Source organism: Phalacrocorax aristotelis, chromosome 3, assembly GCF_949628215.1.
Source record: "Phalacrocorax aristotelis chromosome 3, bGulAri2.1, whole genome shotgun sequence".
In the NCBI taxonomy this organism is placed as follows: domain Eukaryota; kingdom Metazoa; phylum Chordata; class Aves; order Suliformes; family Phalacrocoracidae; genus Phalacrocorax; species Phalacrocorax aristotelis.
In genome coordinates this window covers 11,180,799-11,202,007 of record NC_134278.1, presented here as the reverse complement: position 1 = coordinate 11,202,007, position 21,209 = coordinate 11,180,799, and the positions used below count along the sequence as shown (strand labels likewise).

The 21,209-nt window shown below is 38.1% G+C and overlaps 1 protein-coding gene across 11 annotated transcripts in view; it reads right to left on the bottom strand.

Moving 5' to 3' along the window:
• Positions 1 to 2,463: 2,463 nt before the first annotated feature.
• The window catches only part of PUM2 (pumilio RNA binding family member 2), a 69,110-nt gene continuing 50,364 nt past the window's right edge, over positions 2,464 to 21,209 (bottom strand). For 3 of the 11 annotated variants that reach the window (XM_075086728.1, XM_075086727.1, XM_075086736.1), the window contains exons 13-21: positions 20,338 to 20,574; positions 13,544 to 13,811; positions 12,851 to 12,980; positions 10,850 to 10,984; positions 10,439 to 10,576; positions 8,710 to 8,835; positions 7,612 to 7,733; positions 6,141 to 6,333; positions 2,464 to 5,420 (exon numbers count right to left, since the gene is read on the bottom strand). In XM_075086728.1, coding sequence (XP_074942829.1) covers positions 5,289 to 5,420; positions 6,141 to 6,333; positions 7,612 to 7,733; positions 8,710 to 8,835; positions 10,439 to 10,576; positions 10,850 to 10,984; positions 12,851 to 12,980; positions 13,544 to 13,811; positions 20,338 to 20,574 — 1,481 coding nt within the window. In that variant the 3' untranslated portion in view covers positions 2,464 to 5,288. Of the gene's footprint in view, positions 5,421 to 6,140; positions 6,334 to 7,611; positions 8,555 to 8,709; positions 8,836 to 10,438; positions 10,577 to 10,849; positions 10,985 to 12,850; positions 12,981 to 13,543; positions 13,812 to 20,337; positions 20,575 to 21,209 lie in introns of those variants that run through there. The other 8 variants (XM_075086729.1, XM_075086730.1, XM_075086732.1 and 5 more) reach the window with 5 other exon arrangements.

Below are 21,209 nucleotides of genomic sequence, written 5' to 3'. Positions count from 1 at the left end.
GTAACACTGTGAAAAAGCCCTTTGACAGCAGCAGGCTGTGGTCTTGCAGCCTGAGAAGGCACGGCAAACTTGACCTGTAAGGAAAGGGACCTCAGCCAGCTTGGCCAGTTCCTCACCCATCCCCACCGGTGACGTTCCTCTGCGGTGGTCGAGCACCACAGCAGCTCCGTGCTGCTGTGGATATGACCTGTAGCCAGCAACTGAAGCGCGTGAACCTGCCTTGTGATCGGCAGCCAAGCAGGCTGCGTTCCCTGAACAGCCTCCACCACCTGAGCAGTCTTGTATCGGGGAAGGGTTGCCTCCCTCCCTGTCACCTTAGTCTTGGCTGGGAAAAGATCTGGCAGTGGAGCTGGTGAAGGGCTGTGGTGCTGTGCAGCTGCCAGGAAATCTGAACCCTCCAGGCAGGTCTTAAGCTCAAATGAAGCTCATTAGGGCTGCTGAGGTCAGCTTAGTAAGGGGTTTCTCCCTGTTCTATGGTCCAGTACATCAGCTGAGTCTCCTGCAACATGCCCCTGACTCATTTGCAGATTGAGACACTTTACGGCTGGGCAGGTACAGCACAAGAAGAGGAGGAGGAGGCAGAATGCCTCTTGCACCCAGAATACTAATGCTGGTGAGAGCATGAACATTTTATTTTATTCCTTTGTTCATTCCTACTAATCAAATGAAGAAGGTCTTTAGAATAGGTATTCCAACATTTCAGCTGCTATACAAAAAGTCCCTGCAGCATTTCCAAATTGTCAATGACAGGGGATGCTGCTCCCAAGATGTATTTTGCATTAAGTGAGGCTGGGAGATTCAAGGTGGAGACAAGGATCTGGAGAGCAGAACCTACCCACTCCCACCTGTGTGCTTCAGGAGTCACACTCCATCTTGTGCTGTTTGTGATGCAATTAAGGGTTTGAGCTGTGCTAAAAGCTCAGCCCAAATTCAGTAGAGGGTGAACCCACCCAGCTCCTTGTGGTTAGGACATACTCCTGTGAAGTGAGGGGGGTGTGTGTTCAAAACCCTGAGGCCGATAAAAGAAACGAATTCAAGCATCTCATTTGCTGGGCAAGTTCCCTAAGCACAGAGCTAGCATGCAAAACGAGCAAGCTCCGTCCAGAGGGCTGATGGAGGTAACACTCCTGCACCACCTCACTGAGGAACACCAGCAGCTTGGTTAAGACTGTAAGCTTGGTCTACGCCTACTGCCCCTCTGTCCCCCATGCAGGGTGGTAGCTTCTGGATAGCCTCTGTGTTCTGAAACCTAGTACGTAACATCGGGGTTTGGTTCACTCTCTCAGCTAAAGCAGTCGCCTCCTTTCCTTAACACGGGCACCACACTAGCAGGGAAAGGCCCATGTACCACGTTGGCTCTGGAGGGCTAACAACACCGGGACATCCTTCCATCCTTTCCATGTGGGAGGAAGTGACCTGTGACTGGTCCTTCCATGATAATGGTGCTGGTTTCTAACCCCTTCTGATGCTGGGGTCAGGGAGGCCTGGCCTGCTCCTTTGCCACATGGGAATGCTGACACCCCAAGCTCATTCTGCAGCATCACTCAAAGCGTCTCTTCCCAGCGGCTGGGTCTACATTTGCCAAGTTCTCCCAAACCTCTCTTGCCCAAGTCTGCACACTAGCCCTTGAGGAACCAGAGCCCTGAGGGGGATACACTATCCCTGACAGGAACCAAGTTCCCCATCCCCAAGCCAAGAGGTGCTTGAACCAGCAATCCTTGGGCACAGATAGTGCCTGTGTTTCTGACATTGTTTCCAATCACAGGAAACACTCCAGATTGAAACATACTGGGCAGAGTAAAGCACCGCCTGTAGCACACACTCACGGGAAACACCAGAGTTGCTCACAGACTAATGAGACCTTGGGATAACTTAAAGTGCTGCCAGTAGCTTGGCAAGATGTGAACCTTTGTGTTAAACTGACAGATGCTCCTACCCTGCTGTGGGCTGGGGAGCAGGGCTGGGACAGCTGAAGTCAGACACAGCATGTGGTTTTTCCATTTCCTTCCACAAGCAGCAACACAGAACTACACCATCGCTGAACAAAGCTACAAAAGAGTCTGTCGCTCTCAGGCTACACAGTGACCAGCCACTGCTCTCTGATAAAATTCAGCATTAGAGCACCGCAGCTGACCTGACTGCGACCATCCAGGAGCTTTTCTGTAGAGTTAGCGTCGGGTTTTCTCCCTGGCACATGACTTAAACGCAGTCTGCAATTTCAGTGACCAGTCACTAGGTCTTAAAATGCTTTTGCCGTTGTTCTCTCAGCTTTGCTTCCCCGAATGACGTGGTGGGAGTTGTTGTCACCTCACTGCTTACCAATTTTCCTAGTTACTAGTGTTAACATTAACACCGAACATCTAGACATTACGCCCCCAGAAACCTCAACCTTCCCCATACTCTGATCGAGAACACTGAGAACAAAGAATGGCAGGTTTCCTACAGGAAAAACACAAGACCAGACGTATTTCACACAGTGTTATTCACACATTTTCATTGGTTTTTACAGTATATACATGTGAACATTACATTATTCAATATGAGCCACCTGGAGTCAAACCTAATCAAACTGGTCCATAAACAATCTATATCAAAAAGCAATACTTGAGCAAAAAGTCTAGTGGTTCTACCCAAAGCCTAAAATAGTTGAAAAAGGAAAACCAGTGATTTTCATGTTCCTGGATAGAATTTGTGCAAAATTATTTTAGGAGAGCAAGTGGAAGATTAAATTCAAGATACTGAAAGCACTAAGAATGATAGTTACAGGACTGTTTAAATTCAACCATGGCATGAGTGCTACAGGGACAAAGTACTGGGACATGATCAGTTTCTGCCTGGAGTTCCCCAAAAGCCTCACTTACTGTGACAAGAATGTCAGCTCTGGGGATTGTAACACAGCATTCGTACACAGGGTGAAAAGAGTCACTGAGGAGAAATACCATGTCCAAGGAAGTGGCTCAAAAGTCATCCTATGTGTGACTACAGGAAAGCTCTGGCTCCAATGACAGGGGCTCGTACCTCTCGAGAGGAATTTTGTGAGCTGCCATGCAAAAACTACCTGGTGATTAGAATTGTGCTTACTAAAAATAATTAGGCCTACTACAGGCACAAAATGACAGATTCAGAAACTGGAAGCAGGCCAGAACAAACCTTCCTATTTGCCTATTAATGAGTCAACGCTACCATTAAAAACAGTAGCGCCTCAGATGTATGCTTTAATAAGATTTATGTAAACCTGATATAAACAGTAATACAACAGAATTCCTTATACAAGTTTATACCGCTACTATTTTCCTTCCTCATGATCAGACCCCTACGGTAACAGCCTTTTATTTGATCAATGCTCAAGACATTGCTTTCAAACTACCTTGCTGATCAAAACTTTCGGTTAAGCCATCCAAATGAATGTTTTACACAAAATACTTACTTCAACAACATACAAAGCACTTTCTTTATCTTTCAGAAACTGAATATACAAAGTAAGCTTTTTCCAAAATATTTCCATAGGCAAAGGATTAAAAAGGATTTTAATTATACACATATGGTCACAATTCTGCCTTAAAAAGGTCATTGGGAAATGTACATAAGGCCGCTTGTAAATGTACATCATCTTTATGTTACTGTTACAATGTCATATGTCCAGAGAAAAATTGACAGTATCATACATATTTGCTTTATGCTGGGAGAAGGCTATTCAAAAATACAGTACTCTTCTGTACAAAAAAAATCATGCCACATTTATTAAGATGGAAGAAGCATTGGTTTCTGTGATAACCAAATATTTCAGTCCATTTCCTACTATGCTTATTATCCTAACTTAAAATTTGAACAGACTGATTTCCCAAAGTGTCCATATTAACAGAATCAACAGCTATGTTATAAACAAAACATAAATGTTTCTCACAATAGATAAAAAGAAAGCCGGTTCATATTTCTGAAACCATATAAAGATAGCATTTAAAAAAATCACTCTTGATTTGCTGAAATAAATTTACATTATACAACACTATATGCCAGGGGAAGAGAAGGGAACGGGGGTATGAATATACACTAAAATGCAAATTTTTGTCCCAAAAAGGGGTAAAACAAATTACATTTACAGCATGAAGGTTTACAAATGTACATCTGTACAACCAAGGTAAGCATCACTACTAAATTAGCAAGGCTTGTAATAAACATCGAAACGAGAGATTTGTTTTCAAACGGTAAACTTACACCTATTAACTACACGTATACAATGCATATATTTATAGGAAGCAAAAAAGCTATCTGAGTATTTAATCAATCATGCTTAAATGTTGAGCTATCAAGTTTACTTTTCAGTGGCCCCTTTTCTCTTCATCAATACCTATTTTTGCATCTACAGTGAGAAAGCAAAATAAATGCTCAACACTTTCAAATCCTTACAATTCTATATGCAAAATAAAAAAATACAAATCTCTACTCTTCCTGCGTTGTAAAACTGACTGTAAAGTTAATACAGGGTTCGCTCCTTTTCCAACAGTGTACTGAGTTGAAGTACCACCATCATTTTAACCCCTCCACCTTGTACAACAATTAAATATATACGTATATACAGCACTTATTTTTAATACATCGCTAGAGAAAACCTTAGGGCACCATTTGAAAAAACAAAAAACAAAACAAAAAAAACCCCAAACTGTGTCCACAGCAAGTACTGAAAGCTAGTCTTCTAAAGTTTCCATTGCTTTGTTATTCCCTACTTTAATTTGCCATGCCCTGTTTATTATTTGGGTAGTATGTTGTGAACCACCAAAATACAACTTAACTTTTCAACATGTTAAATAATGTTTATGCAGCTGATCAAATTCAATCTGGTATAAAAGACTTCACACAAAAGGGAAAAATAAGGATTAATTCTATATACAACTCTATAAACCTGTTGTGCTATGATGCTGGGTAGACCTACCAGATTGCAAGCCAGTGTATTAAAAGAATACTGTACTTTTTCCCTTTAAAAACTATTTCAGTGACTTTACAAGGTAAAAATTTACAAAATATGTGACAGCTATTTTGATACAATTACATCATATACAGGCATTCTGTGCTTTGCCAGCCATCCAATCTGATAGGTCTCCGGATCAGGGCTGGAGATATTTTTTTCTTTTTTATTTTTTAATAATTCACCCCCCAAAAATATACACAAGAATAAAAATTTTACAAATGGATGAACAAAGTCAATAAATAGATTTAAAAAAATCAGAACATTTATAGTTAAGTTGTATTTTTTGATCATTCACAATTCTTCTTCCATTTCTTTTTGTCTTTTACAGCATCCCATTTGGTGGTCCACCAATCGGCCCCAGATCAGCACTGCTCTTCAGGTAATACTTTTCCAACTTGGCCAGAATGTGTTTGCCATAGGTGTATTTACGCAGAGTTGTGATGTGGGGTCGAATCTGTAAGAAGAAACCTGTTATTTTCACCCCCTCAATGATTTTAAGTAGAGGTTACTACACCTCAAAAATATTATGTTAAAAAAAATCAGAAGCCTGTATTTCAAAATTTTGGAAGTTTCTGGAAAGATGTAAAGCTGGCAATTTTGACTCACCAAACAACTGACATACCTGTTACAGGAAAAGGGAGGTTGCCCTTTTGTGGGAGTGCCCTGCTGGTGACTGGGGGAAGCAGAGCTCCTGCAGGAATACACTGGGCCCTGCGTCACGCAGCCTAGGACAATTACGGCAACAGCACTTTGTTCCGTGCTCAGACTTTCTTAAGCAGAAAACGTGCTAGCATGTTAGGAAGGGTGGGAATCTCTTTTGGGGGAACTGCAGAATGGATTTATACTAGCAACCAGCAAATAAAAAGAGAAATCTATTTCTTCTGGTATGTTATTAATGACGACAGATACCATATTTTCATACTAAAGGTATTTTCACAGAAAAGCTTGCACGGAGAAATCCAACTTTTGAAACTTTTCTGTAGATTTACATTTTTAACTCAGTGCTGAGACCGAAATATATACTGCTTTATCAAGCTCCACTGAATTTGATGTTTACACATTAAGTTCTAGATCACAGAACTAGTGAGTTTTACATCTAGAGGGAAAGGTATTCTAGCAGAAAAATTAGTAGAGATAATATTTTCTGAAACAACAAAACTATATACAAACATACCTTGTGCATTATTATCTTCCGCTGAGCAGGTTCAGCCATATCAATCATCTTCTGAACAACATAGTTGGCATACTGGTCCTTCATCATGGTGTATAAGGCACTATGAGGACCATCATTCTGGCAACAGACCTCATCGATAAGTAAAGCTCGCTCCGCACGAGAAGCATGAGTTACACACTTTTCTACCACATTGCTGAAAGACAAATGCATTCTGTGATATTAAGGTGTAACACTCTTAAGTAGCAATTTTAAATTTGTCTGACCAGTTCAAGTGTTTTAATGCCACCAAAGAGCACACTGCAAACACATCAAGTCCTGATTTCCAAATCTTTAGTCTGTAATGACCAAGGATGTTCAAGTATCATACACTCCTACTAATGTAAACAAAAGTAATTTTCTGATACTTATTGTCTTGTAGGATAGATTTTTCCACTGGACCTACAGTAAATATACTGGACTTCAGGTTGCAGATGTGTTCTAGTACATCAATTTTGGTTGTGGTCCGTTTTAAGACACAGAGAAAGCCAGATATGAGGCTTCCTGCTTTCTGAACAAAGATGCTTTTCAGGACCACTCCTAGATCAGAGATGCTGTCAAATATTTCTTTTTTGTAGAGGAAGTCTCTGACCTTCTAGTTATCTCAGAAGCTGGAAAGGCCATTCAATGCTTATAATACAGCAAAGTGATTCTGATCCTAAGTTTGTCCTTTAGAAATTAAGCAAGTTCCAAGGAGAGGATTATGAACAGTTCTATTTAGGCAAAGAAAAATAAAATCCAGATAAACTCACTAGCTTGCACACAAACAATTTTTAAAACAAACACCCCCATCATGTCACAGTGCATTTCTATTTGAGGACACAGTTAGTCTCACTGCATCGTCCAGGACGAGTTCTGAGATGCGTTTTTTCCTTAGCAAAAGGCACATAATCTGTATTTCAGCAAAAAACACTGAAGGATTAGCCTTAGTGTCTAATTTTAGACTAGTTCAGGACTTCTGCAACAGTCTTTGAGACTTCCTAATGCATAAAATCCTTGTCAGACCGAACCACCACGTTTTAAGGCTAACCTTTTTATACTTGTAAATTGCTTGGCTGGCCTGATAAAACAGTCAGGAAGTCCCAAGCTTATCACACCAGCATATCAGACAAGTTCTAGGAGAGCTTTTCCCCTGGCTCTGGGGATCCCGACAGGGAGACCTGGAACCCTTTCCCTGCACTTGTACAATGTGAGCAAAAACCATTCCATAAACCCGTGGAACTTTGTTTCGCTATAGAACAGCATTTCCCCTTTCCCCACCCCAAATCTAGTATAAAATACCACTACCGTTCATCTGTATAAAAATATGAAATTTCAGGAGGCAAGTTACACAACAGGAAAAAAGTCTCCTATCCTTTCTGTAACACAATAAATAAATCCAATACTACAACTTTAAAAGTTAGTGAACCTTTAATATATGAAGGCTGTGCAATACCTGGCAAATTTGTGCTGACTCAGAGCTAGAACTTTTCCTCTTATTTCTGAAACTATTTTACTCTTGTCTTCAGGACGACCGTGCTCCAGTACATGCTGAATAACATAATTTCCGTACTGATCCTGAAAATAAGATGACTTCAGTTTTCTTTTTGTGTTCATACTAAGTAATCCATACACTTTTATACATTTATATAAACTTTCAAATTACTATTTGCACAGATACAAGGAAAACTACAGTAACGTCAACATTATAGAAACAAAGTGATATAAGAAATATTGCATCAAGAATTACTTAATGGACCACAAAATTTACATGCAAAACGTAAATAATCTGTCAAAACAGCATTTTGCTAGAGTACCTTTTATCGTCTTACAGAAAGGAGTCCTCAAAATTAAAATCACCACTCTTTACCAGCCGTAATGTCTCCTTGAACTTTGGTTTCCCAAGACAGTTATGTGTTAACAAGAGACTTGTATATACAAGAAACCACTGAGAAATAAACTACACTGAATATGTAGCAGAAGGCAATTCTTGCCTTTTTATGTGAGAAAATCCCTACTGAACACCAAGTCCCTTCAGTATTTTAAAGTGATTCAATTTCAAAGCCATTTGTAGCACTCACTTTGTTCGTCTGAGACCAAGACACAGGAAATCATGTTGTACAAGGGCTTTTGCATTCTTTTAGAAAAGATGCTCCCGTTGTGTAAGAATATGCAACATGTATATTTTTGATAATGTATTTGTACTTAGACATTTTAGAAGTTATCTGAAGGACACCTGAGTGAATCAAGTTAAGCTACAAAAAGGCAATCTTTGCAATGAAAAAATATACGAATTCTGTGCATTTACAATGTGTACTCGAAGCTACAGTCAAAAGTGTAAGAAAAAGGCTTTTATATCTTCTTTGCCTCCCAACTTCCAAATTCATTTTCATTTAAAACTATGGAAGGAAAGAAAAACAAAAAAAATCAATGTCTACACACCTAAAAAGAGGCAAATGCATTTAAATAATTTCTTAAACTAAGAAGCAGGAGTAAATTATGACAACCGAAAAAAAGCTCTAAAATGCATTAAAAAATGAATATACATACTAACCTGCACTAGCTGTTCTGTGTGTTGATGCAGTTCCTCTAAGATTGGCAATGTCTGCTCAGCAGTACAGTGTTCCAGAATACGCTGAATTACTCTACAACCGTATGGATGAGTTGAAAGTACAAATACCTTAAAATAGGATTGCAAACTGAAGTTAAACCAACGGAAGTTTACAGATATAGTAATATTACTGTGTTTGAAATATGATCGAACATGCCAGCTACTTCTATTAAAAAAAAAGTTTTGCCTGCCAATATCAGATTTCCACCTCCAGTAGAAGTCAGGAAAAGATGAAAATGCAGTTTTTCTGTGTCAAGAACTCCAGCAACTACACAACTAAGAACCCAAGTTTTCATTACAATGTTTCTAGCTGACTTAGCTGCAAAAGAAAGCCTGGAAGTATGACCCTTAGTTAAACACTGTTCAGCTTCAAGCCTTCCTTTTGACTTTGTACTTGATTTGCAGATGTTAAGATTTTGATATTTATAAAAAGGAGTTCAATTACTGTGGCTGATTTTCACCGATTTCACATTCCAGCCTAAACAACAGGCTCCCTGTCACAGATATAAAGTTTGTAAAGAAGTATTCAAAACATACAGTCAAAGTCTTGCTTATTCGTTTTGCTTGCTTCTCCAGAAGCCACCTTTGTGTCTCTGGCATTAATTCAGAAGATTTAAGAGTCAATATTGGTCCAAACTGAACACAGAATCTTGTCTGATTAAACATAGATCCAAACGATGCAGGCAGATGCAAAAGATACGTACTGTTCCCTGCCGTGGCTGAAGTGTGGTATTTTTCATTTGCCACTTCAGATATTAGCTAATTTTTTATATATAATTACTTGGAGCTGAGGATGGATGTCCAGTAAATAGTCACATTTTAGTTTCTAAACTGTAAATAGAGCCCCTTGACTATCTCATCTACTCTTTACATCAAAAAATGTGTATGAAGACCTGACCCTAGAAACCTTGGTTTGCCATTTACTACTATGCACAACAATAATTCAGGTACTGCTGTCGCGTAAAATGTGAGAGAAGGATATTGTAGATTTTGTTAAGAAAAACATTTGGCCACCCATTAAAGTAAAATTTAGTAACACAGCCAAGTTAGTAAGATTTTTACAATTCTTCGAGACTATAAAAGTACATGTTTGTCTCAAAGTATTAAAATCTTATTTAGCTGCATCATATTCTCTAGCCTGCAGCACAGTATCAATCTTGTAACTTTTTTGGAAACAAAACAAAAACCCTAACCTTAAATAAACAAATACCACCCCCCTTCACTTAACACTAGCCCATATGTAGGGAACAGATTAGTATATTTCTCCAAAGCATTTCCATAGCAGTAGACATTAATTGGGAAAGAGACTTGCAACATAGGCAACAGAAGAAGAAAATGGAAATTTTAAGTGAAAAATATATGGTAGAGAGAAGATACTTTGTTATTACATCAAAAATGGCAATGTTAGTATTTATAAAGCCTGCCCTTAAGCCAAATACCTCTGTCAGTATTTATAATTCATCCAAACAAGTCTTTCTAGAGCCTTGTCTCCAACAGATCCATCTTTTTACATCATGTGAACTGTCTCTTCAACAGTTTTTCTATTTATGATCTCTTTTTTACCACAAGCTGACTGCAAAGCGTCAAACGCTATCTTGTATATGCAAATGATGGAAGAAGATCTGCAGATCAAAGCAACTCTACAGGAGAGGAAATGAACTGCTGACACTACCTGTCCTTTGAATGCGTCAATGATGAACTGGAGTGACTGGGGTTGAACACACTCAATGCATTTTTGTACAACATGGTTTCCATTTTGATCTTTCACACATTTCAGAACGTGACCATCCAACTCTTTCACCATTTCATTCTGGAAAAAGAAGATTATCCGGAAAAAGATTATCCTTGTCTCTACAACTGATTTTTTTCCACCAACACCCACCCCACCCAAAGGATATTCCATTTCATCCTAACTGTCCAATCTTCAGATTCACTGGTGGTTTACTTGTATACCTCAGCAATTTAATTCAAACATCTATTTTAGTCCCTAGGGCATTTCATAATGAAAGGAATAATCAAAAATTTAAGTAAAAAGATGGATGCAATAAAAAATTAAAATTTAAGAAGTATTGCTCTAACTTACAATTACCTGCTGGTCAGGTGAGATTGACTCAAGTGCTTTCTGAATAACACGACAACCATACATCTGTAGGGCTAACGGCAGAACATGACCACGTATGCGGGTTGCTAGGGCTAACTTTTGATCCAGGCTTCCAAACTACAAGAAAATAAATATGCTGTTAACGAATGAAGACATATTGCGGCATGCTGGAATTTACATGTCAGAGTAGTACTTTCATGATATAATACAGGTTTACTGAGTGCCCTGAATTATTCTTCCCTTTGTATTTTTAGTGGCTATATTTACTAGAAGCTTTTATATTCTAAATGCAACATTTTATAAATATTCCACATTCCAGCCACATACCTGCTATCAAATGAATGACCTTGCAAGACAACAGAAGAGATAGAAGTAGTTTATACTTGACTGTCTGTAGGAATATTTAAATGTAATAACCCACTTAGTTAGACAAATTATACCAGGCAAATTAGTTACATATTACTGTAATTCAAATCAGATTTTCTCTGATATCTCAAATTCGTACAGGTCAGTGTATCTTGCATCTTTTATACAGTAAGCAAGCTGTAACAAGAGGGGGTGGGGGTAGGGGAAGATTTCAACCCCTGAAGTAGCTTCCCAGTAACTTCACGTGGCTTGAAGGATCATTCTTACCATGGGCACTCTGGGAAATCTAGACATACCGGTTTTGTAAATTGGCCGTATTAGAGCATAATTCAACCAATGTTTTTCAGCAGTACCTAATTCCTGGCCATATTATTCCCTCCACGGTCCTGTTACAGCCTTCTGTGTTGCTCCACGTTGAGCAGAGTAGAAGCAAGCCAAGCTTCATGGTAATACACATAACCCTGTTCCCAGATCCCCATACAAGCTCCTGAGTTGGCACAGTACAAGAGCCCACAGACTGATCTCCTGGACAATCAGCTGGGTGGCACCAGCAACATTAATACAGCACTGCTGAGAACTGTCAAACCCCACACCTGTAGTCACCTGCGGCCTAGTGCACTTTTGTCTTGAGAACTCTTCTGCAGAATGAAGATAAACACACTCAATTGACAATGGTTACCTATGTATCATCCAACCTAACGTCATGGGGAAAAAACCAGCAGTTGATGACTCCTGAGTAAGATCAAGATCTTACATACCATACATCAGCCACACTTTTCAGAAGATATTTTGGTTTGCAAAAAAGAATATCAAGTAAAAAAAGTGAGCACATTGTTTTGTAGATTACTCATTAAAAACTACATTCCTGTTTACAGCAAGCATCTTATTTCTTATTGGACATTTTCCGGCTTCACCTTCTATCCACCCAGAAACTTGGATGTGGTCCTTGATTTAAAATACACTATGCTAGATAACTTTCCTACATAGAAATTTTCCGGGACACAGCTAATTTTTTTTCTTCTCCCTGTACGTCAAATCTTGTAACTCTGACAGCCCTTTTTTTTTTTAACCCCATAGTTTTTAACAAAAACCAAAGCTGTTTTAAACACTAGTTTTAGTAATATTGAACATATCTTATGATATCCCTTCCTCAAAATTCTTGTGCCTTAATATATTTTATGTGAGCTTCTTCGCATACAGCACTGGATGAGGTTCGCACAGCTATTTACTTGGGTGCAAGAGCATTTTCCAGATCCACTCTTTACCAAGATGTAGTAACCAATAAAGAGCATCCTTCAAATCATTGTTACCCATCATCTGCTTAAAGACTCTGAATTATGCTAAAAAGCTTGCAAAGCCCAAGAGTGCAGCCTGTACATACACTGAAGTTCACCAATGTATGCACCACCAGTGTGAAGAGGAACTGCCTGTTACAAAAAAAAGCAGGGGACACAGAACAAAACACACATGTGCAGTGTCATGCACTCGGGTTAAGTGGTAAGAGTCCAGTAGAATTCTGCTATGATGTTACGGGAAAAAAAAAGAACAAGTGAAATTTAATCAGATTTTACAGCATTTCACGAGCATTTCTGTTCATACACTTAGTGTTATGCTTACCTCAAAGAACTTCTGTATTACATAGTTTCCAAACACATCAGTCATCAATTGATATGCTGCTTGCAGGATCTCATTAAATACCATCTGGCGCTCAGCTGGAGTAGCTCGCTCCAGCTTTTGCTGTATAAATCTAAGTGCAAAAAAAGGTACATTATGCTTTACATAAACAACAGGAAAACCTCTCAAACGCGGTTTCAATGAGACACCTCAAAATTCTAAAGCAAGTATTCAACATTTATAAAACTTATTAAAATGAAAGTAGTGCCTTTGCATATAAAAGGATACGTTTTAGTAAAATGGTATTTAAAACCTTTCATTTGAAAAGGATTAAAGATGAAAAGAACAACAATAACTAAGCACCTGATGATGTATTGCTGAAAAATGGTTTTACATTCCAGATGCCGGATATTTTGTTTTCTTAATCAACACCTTTTTGATACCTAAATACTAGAGTTTACAAGTCTAGTTATGAGGCTATTTCTACACTAAGAACTTCTACAAGCAGCTAAATTTATACTACTTTTATAATGAAATTTCCTAGAGAAGAAAAAGGTCAGTGTAAGAGCACACACTCCAATTAACAGCATGCTTTGTATTAAGATAACTAGCAGCTCATTCAAATGCTTGATGTTAATGTAATAATATCTTACTGTTTTGATATTGGTAAGTTATTAATTTTGCCATAATAATTACCTAGAACCATGCTGGTCTTGGGAAAATTCAACAATATGTCCAACAAGGTCTCTTAGTTGAAGATTAGGGAAACGATTGTTTCTGAAATCTTCCAGCAATCGACTACGTCCAGAAGGCATAATATCAGACCTACTGTAACGAAGGCGTGAAGGAGGGAAGAGCTGACTGGTGGAGCTAAAAAGACTGGAGGTACTTGCTGCACTGCGATACTTTGCTTCGGCTCCAGGTGCTGCAGAAATATAGCGACCACTACCATTTGTCAGTCCTCCTACAAGGAAGCAGTTCTGTCAGTAAAAGCCGTAAGGAAAATAAGCAACAGCAAAACAGTAAGTGTACTAGAACTACGGATACACCCTGGAGCCAAAGAAAACAAGAGTGTTGTCTTGATATTTATATTTACCTCATTATGGTTGGAGGAGTTAGATAGCTTTATCTTCCAATAAATAAAACCATTCTCCTCCTCATTTTTATTTTATGTGAAGGGCACCAGGAAAAGAAATGTCATTAGAAGAATATAACAAAACAGGTAAAGTGAGCACCCACTCAGACTTACAGAAACTTTAGAATTGGGTGGGCCTTAGCTTAGTGGGCAGACTTCCACTTCACAAGTAATGCTGACTTACACCCTTGTTAGTAGTCTCAAAGTTAGCCAATTGTTTCAAAATAGACCATGAAATCTGAACTACCCTTCAGTCCCTACTGAGGTACCTTTCCAATTTATAGTGTGAAAGGGCATTTTTGGGGAGGCACACACAGCGCCCCTTGTCATGCTGTACCTGTTCTGCAGGATATTAGATGACTTCAGCATCCCAGGCTTTCAATCTGGTACCTCTTGTAAGTGCTAAATATGTCAAATTTCAAACCAAGTCACTAAGAATGCTCTACATAATTCTAAAACAACCAAAGACATATCAAACTGAAGGTCCTTTTAGAAACATGAAGTCCTTTCCTTGCTGTGAAAACATTCATCACTCACTACACTTTGTCTTTCCTTACTTTCTAAGAACTGGATTGCCTTCCTATGTTTAGGTCCTACTCCTTTTTGCTAGTGATTCCACCTACAGCTATCATCATCTCAGTCCTGTAAATTCCTCCTCACACACTTCTCTCTAGTCAGTTTATGTCACTCTGACTCCTCTAGTAGGCTTCTCTCCCCTCCACAACAGGCAGCAATTATCATAAGCATGCAAACAAAGCATCTTTCCCAACTACAGTACGATTTTAAAAGGGGGGGTACTGCTACTATACTACAACCAAAAATATTCAAAGACAATTCCCACCTAAAAGCCTCAACCCTACTAAAAAAACCCACCCCAATATAGAGTATCAATTGGAAAAGAAAAGCATTTTTAGTTTCCCTGCAAATTATCTGGAAAGTGACATAGTAACTGAAAGCCCTTTCAAAGTCAATAGAAGTACCTACATTTGAATTTAAAACAAATTGCAGTATGTGCTGTTTGAATGGTGCTTTATTACAAAATCAATTAAAAAAAAAAAGAATCAGCTGACAGTGCCCCAGCCAAGACTTCTCTGGGTTCCAAATATTTATAAGGCCAGGCAACAACAGTGTTACAGTGGGCTGGTAATGTAGTAATGGTAAAGTATCTTTTTCAAAAGGTCAACTTGCAATACCAGAATCTGAGATGTTAGTGCTCTGTAAAACATCAAGCATCACATTTATTGCATTTTATAGGATTATGCCCTAAAATAGAAATAATTAGTACTTATTTTACAATTAGTTTTCAAAATTCAGTGGTAGGAATCAGTAAAGAATCAGTAAATACTTTATGCCCCACAATACCTTTTAAAAACCACTGGGTTTTCTTTTAAATTAAAGCCTCTTAATTCTTTACAGCCAGAAAAATCAAGGGTTTTTAACTATAATTTTTAGTTTCCAATGACAATCACTATTTCCAGAAAGGAGCTGACAGCAACATGATACTAACAGACAAAAAGAAAAAAGAAACCCAACATTCTGCAGGTGAAGCAGTGTGCAGAGTGATGCTCTACAGTCATTTATCTTCCAGGAACAGCCTTCTAAAGAACAAAGTTATGCACCTGAAGTCACAGTATTTCTCAACTAGATTATTTAATATGTGAATGAAATCCTAGCTTCCCTGTAAATGCTGTGTAGTAACACTATTAATGCCACGAGAGGGCAGCAAAGCCCGTTTAAAAGGAGGTTGTATAGGCCGCTTCCCTGTTGTAGCATCTCCGTTGCTCCACTGATCACATACTCAGTTCTGTGGCAGGAACTAACTGGGTAGTTTTGATTGTATGCTCACAAACTGCATGCCTCTAATTTGCATACACATTCATGGAATTGCATACGTGAATCTGGAATTGTTCGTTTTTTTTAAACTGAGCCTTCGTGTAAATATCAATTAAATGCTACAATTTATCCAGCAATTAAAACAGAAATTAAGAAACCTGGTAGCTTTTAACAAATATGCTATATATGTGTCACAGAACTGCATGTATACAATACATTTCACGCTCAGGATTACCAAGCCTTTCTTCAGTCTAATTTGAGAACCATCCCTTTAAGACCTGTAAGACAACTACGCTGCAACTGGGAGACTCCTGTCTAGCCTGTGAAACTACTTAAGACGATTATGTTAAGCAGGATCATAACACAGGAAAGCTGAAAACGTATCCATTGTGCCTAGAAGAACCTGTCATACTTCAAAAGCACACAGATAACCTTGTAAAACCCTTGATGCTATTATAAAAAGCAGTAATTTAATAGGTATTGAGCTTTTCTTCTCATGTAACCTTTTATTATGGCAGCAGTGTTACAGCTCAGTGGCAACTTCGCAGATTTGAAAAGCAGTAAAAACCCCCGAAATAAAAGCATATTGTCACAGGTAATTATTATATGCAGATATACTCTTGTATACAATGGACTATTTTCTTAAATATTGTATTCATTACTTTCTCAGTAATGAGAAACCACCAAAGCATTAGTGTGGTCTCCTTCCTGAAAACTGAGCGTGAACAGCTTAGCAGCAGAACACCGAGATCTGAATTCTGGTTACCCATATTCTCCTGGTTGGCCTACTGCATCCCATGCTCTTCAAGACCTCAGGACACTTGATTTATAGATTCTGATTCCAAACTAGAAAAGTAACAACCTAGGTCTTATGATTTATTTGGGGAACATACCCTACTGAATAAAGCACCTAGTCTAAATATTTCTGCAAACACTGAAGTCTGAAAAGACTTATCAGTCATCAGTATAGCCACACAATTAGAAGCTGCTGGGGAATAAGGTGTGCAGTTCATTCTTCAGATAATCACTTAGCTATCACTTCTGATCTCGTAAAGGAAAGATCACTGATGCAATGAACACTATGAAGTTGTTTTACAGTTTAATTGAACCTAAATCCCTGTGGCTAGTCCATAGGGAAGAAGAGGCATAGAGGTATAAAGGGTATATAGACCATATAAAGCAGAGCCTTACTAAACTTCAAGGACACAGAGCATGTTAAATTACTAACTCCTTAACATGGATAGCATATTTAATGTAAAGGAGAACGTGAAAACATTTTAAAAACTAGATCTAGGCACATTTATTTTGATAGCATTAGTCTGTTAGTACTTATTAACTAAGTATTTCTTCAATCATTTCAAACCAAGACATAAAACAGATTTACTGCAGTAACTTGTCTAAATCAGTCAGCAATATTATTTTCTAGTAAAATATGTTTGTGTATATAAACACTTTAAACTTGATTTCTGTAAAGTATCTGTTCATCTGTAAAAAGGTAGCTCCATCTCATCCTCAGCTAAAAACTTCATCTTCATATGGAAAACAATTACACCTATATATGTACACACATATGCATATGTATGTATATTTTATGAATCGACCCAAGTGCTTACTATGCCTGGTTTACCGAAGCCCTAGAGAGTAGGTACACAGCAGAGGCAATGCAAAGTTCCCCACGCTTTCTTGACAAGGGGCCTTTACTCTTACCCAGAATGACTTCCAAAGATAAATCATCATCAGTCTGAACTAACAACAAGCTTGGCTTGCAACGCACAGAAAATAATTACCTCCAAAAGCCCAGATTTTAAAAATCCAACTCTAAATCAAACCCTTAAAATGCTGCAATGTACCATCAGACAGAGTAAGCACTACCAATCTAAAAGGATTTTTTAATAACGTAGGAAAAATACTTCCTCCTGCAGTTTTTTTGTCCCTGGGAGTGAAAGGGTAGTTCAAATTCATGACCTTACTGCTCCAACTGATTACAGTAAAGCAGCAGTTACAGACAACTGACAAATCCCTTCAAATACAGGAAAACTGACACTAGAACGAAGTAATTGACACACTCCTACTTTAGGATGTTGGATAAGAGCTGGTGAGAAGAGATGAAAACAGTAAATTATCACAAATTTCTTATAAAAGGGAAACTGGTCTTTTAAGCTACAAATTGCAGCAGTGTCTGACAAAGGGGTTATAAAACCATGCACCCTTTCCCAGTGTTGTGCTCTAGCATTCTGGTGGCTGAAACAGGAGCAACCGAGTTTGATGCCCATTTTAAAACAGGAGTTAAACTTAGCTGAACCTGTTGATACAAGCAGGCAGGACAAGTTTTGAAGGTGGAGGGAGAGCTACATTTGACAGGCATTATCAGAATACCAGTGGAAACTGCATGCAGACATGAACTTATAATATTGTTCTACTCTGAAAAGTGACTATGCGATATCATACCCTTCTTAAAATATAACTCCCTGTTTGATTTCAGGTATAAAGTCTCGTTTGGTGAGAAAGTTTTGCCTTTTTATTGTTTATATGTAAGAACAAAACAAATGCTTCCAAGAGTGGTTGATGAACACACCAGAATAAATTTAACAAGACAGACAATTAACTGCAGAAATAGCCTTCAGCTTTTTATGATGGTGCACCTTGGATGTAACTGTGCAAAGATACGACAGTGCAGACTGCAGGACATGCTACAGAAAACTTCCTGCATTTTTGTGAAAGCAAAAATCCTTAAAACCTCAATTTCCAAATTTCAGATTGATTTGGTGAGGCAGCATAAAGTTTATCCATAATCAAGGTCTGCTTCATTTGAAGATGAAGTGGTAGTACACATGGAAGCCAACAAGGTTGTGTCAATTTTCAGAGTACAACTGTACATTCTGGCCTTTACACACTGATCTAGTACATGATTTTAACAAACTGTTCTGCTTAGTTCACACTGCCAAACAGTCCGAAATGGATTAAAATCAGTATTTAACAATTTCTGCTGATAGAGGTAATCCTCTGTACCAATCACAGCTTATTTTCTCAGAACTGAAAAAAGTCTTCCAAAATTTATCAAACATGAAACAACACAAAACTTTGAATGTTTTGAATTTTAGATAATGCCTTCCAAAATTTGGTTTAAGTATAGTTTTCAGTAATATGAAAACTATTGTGAGAATACTTTTGAAAAGAAAGAAAGAAAAAGATTTCCATGATAACCCCATTGTCAGATGTTCAGAACTTTCTCAAAAGCCTCCATTTGGGCTGAAACTTTCCATGCTTGGTCTCAGCCCAAAGGTGCACTTTGTAGACCTGAAAAAGGAAAAAAGGTAAGTAAAAAAAATAAAACGTGCTGAAACATCCCCTTGCCCAGTTTTACTTTGGGTATTCAGCACTTAACCGTGAAGGGGACACCGAACTGTAAATGTAATATATTTAAATTACTTTTAACCTTGTTATACAAATCACTCACACATTTCTCAATTAAAGTGTATTTTGGCAGGCACTTTTTTTTCCTGTTTTATTTGCACTAACAAAAGTACAGGGGGCTAGGTCGCCTATTACCTGCACAAATCTGCACATCAAATAGTTACTGGAGCAACCGGCAATTTAATCTTGAAATTACATCCAGTTTCACTGTATTATTTTAGCATCAAAATTAAATTATCACAAATATTTGCAGCAAAAAAAGGGCAAGTTTATCAAGTAACCTCAGGGTAGAGGCATTCTCTTCTAAATATACCGTAGGCTGTGGTGGGTTTCTTTAAATCTTTTAATTGTATTATTTTAATGTTTGTTTTCTTTTGTTTGTTTTTGTTTGGTTTTTTTTTTTTTAAAAAAAGGTCGAGCTCCCATGTCCTCTAACTAGCTCAAAAATTTTCTGCAAGGTTGCTACCATCATTCCTTAAAAAATACATCCAATAACAGAGAGCCACCACTGACAAAGCCTTTGCTACTTCTTTCACAAATGCATTTTCTTTTTTCCACCAGCCTAGTGATAAACTATTGTCTTCCTGGCAAAGCATCTGGGCCACAAGGTAGTAGGCTCACTAATTTAAAAAGTCACCTTTCAACACATTTTACACAGAGCTTTTTGCTCACTTTTCTACTTCATCAAGTAGTGAAAGTCACTTCACTGTTAAACACAACATAACCTTAAAATGTCCTTAAAGTGGTAATACACTTAAGTAGAAATAAAAATAATACACCTTTGCTTGTCATTCTGCAGAAACATAATACAAAAAGGACGAATAAGTCTTACTGGGCTCTCTATCGGGCTTCTGCAAGGGAGGAAATAAAATCAGCTGTTGGCCCGATACCGCAAAAAGCTGAGTGCCCTCCACTGTCAAATCAATGAGCATTTGAGCGTGCTCTTCACCTTTCAGGAATGGCCCCTCTTCATTATAAAACTGTTTAACAGCAAAGGTAATGTGACATCTCTTATGCAACATATATTTTACACATAGAAATACAAACACACATACAAACAAAAAGTGTTTTTTTGGTTTTTTGTTTTTGTTTTTGTTTTTTTTTTTACCTAAATGCAAACTGGATGAGGATCCATGTGATGAAAGTGATGGCGGTGGCGTAAGTGAATGTCCTGGCGTTTGGCTTGGCAGAGGCATGCCTATTGGACTTGGAGAGGAGGAAAATCCCAGACTATTGTAAAATGGCTGCCCTATGGGTGCTAGGCTGCTACTAGATCTTTTGTACAAGTCAGAGCTAGTAGATAGAGAATCTCTCCTTGTGGCACTACTACTTGCAGAACTGCCAACTGAAGAAGAAATAAAAAGACCCTAATTACACAATGTCAACTGAATAAAACCTATCCCCAACTACAGCTGGGCAACAACAGATGCGATCACAATAATTACAGCAATCGTTATGACAAAGACAATTACTGTGATAACCACACATGCTTTTAAGTAAATCTAAGTGGGTATAAACATACCACTGATAAGTAATTTCACCAATGCCCATGTCTTTCAACATTTCATTCTAGACTTCTCACAGTAATATTGCAGTACTCTGTTTCAACCGCCTGGCTTCAGGCTTTGGGACAAATATGGAATTTATGAGATTAGATTACACTGTCAATTTACAGAATAAATAATTCTAAAAATATTTCCACTAAACTCAGAAATTTTTTCCACCATAAATTATTAGTCAGTGATACTAGATTTCAGGAAAAAGGCTAAAGACAATTGATTATTGTTGTTTAAGGGTTCAGAAATTAATCTATGTTGCTGTTCAGCTGTTTCTGAACCCCTCACCTGTAGGAAAAAAACCCGACTGCTTAAAATTCCCTACAAGAATTATGGTTCTCAAAGCAGTGTTTTGAAAAGATATTATAAAGGAGGAATAAGCTAAGAAGAAGATAAGAAGCAGAGCAGAGACAGGAAAATTAAG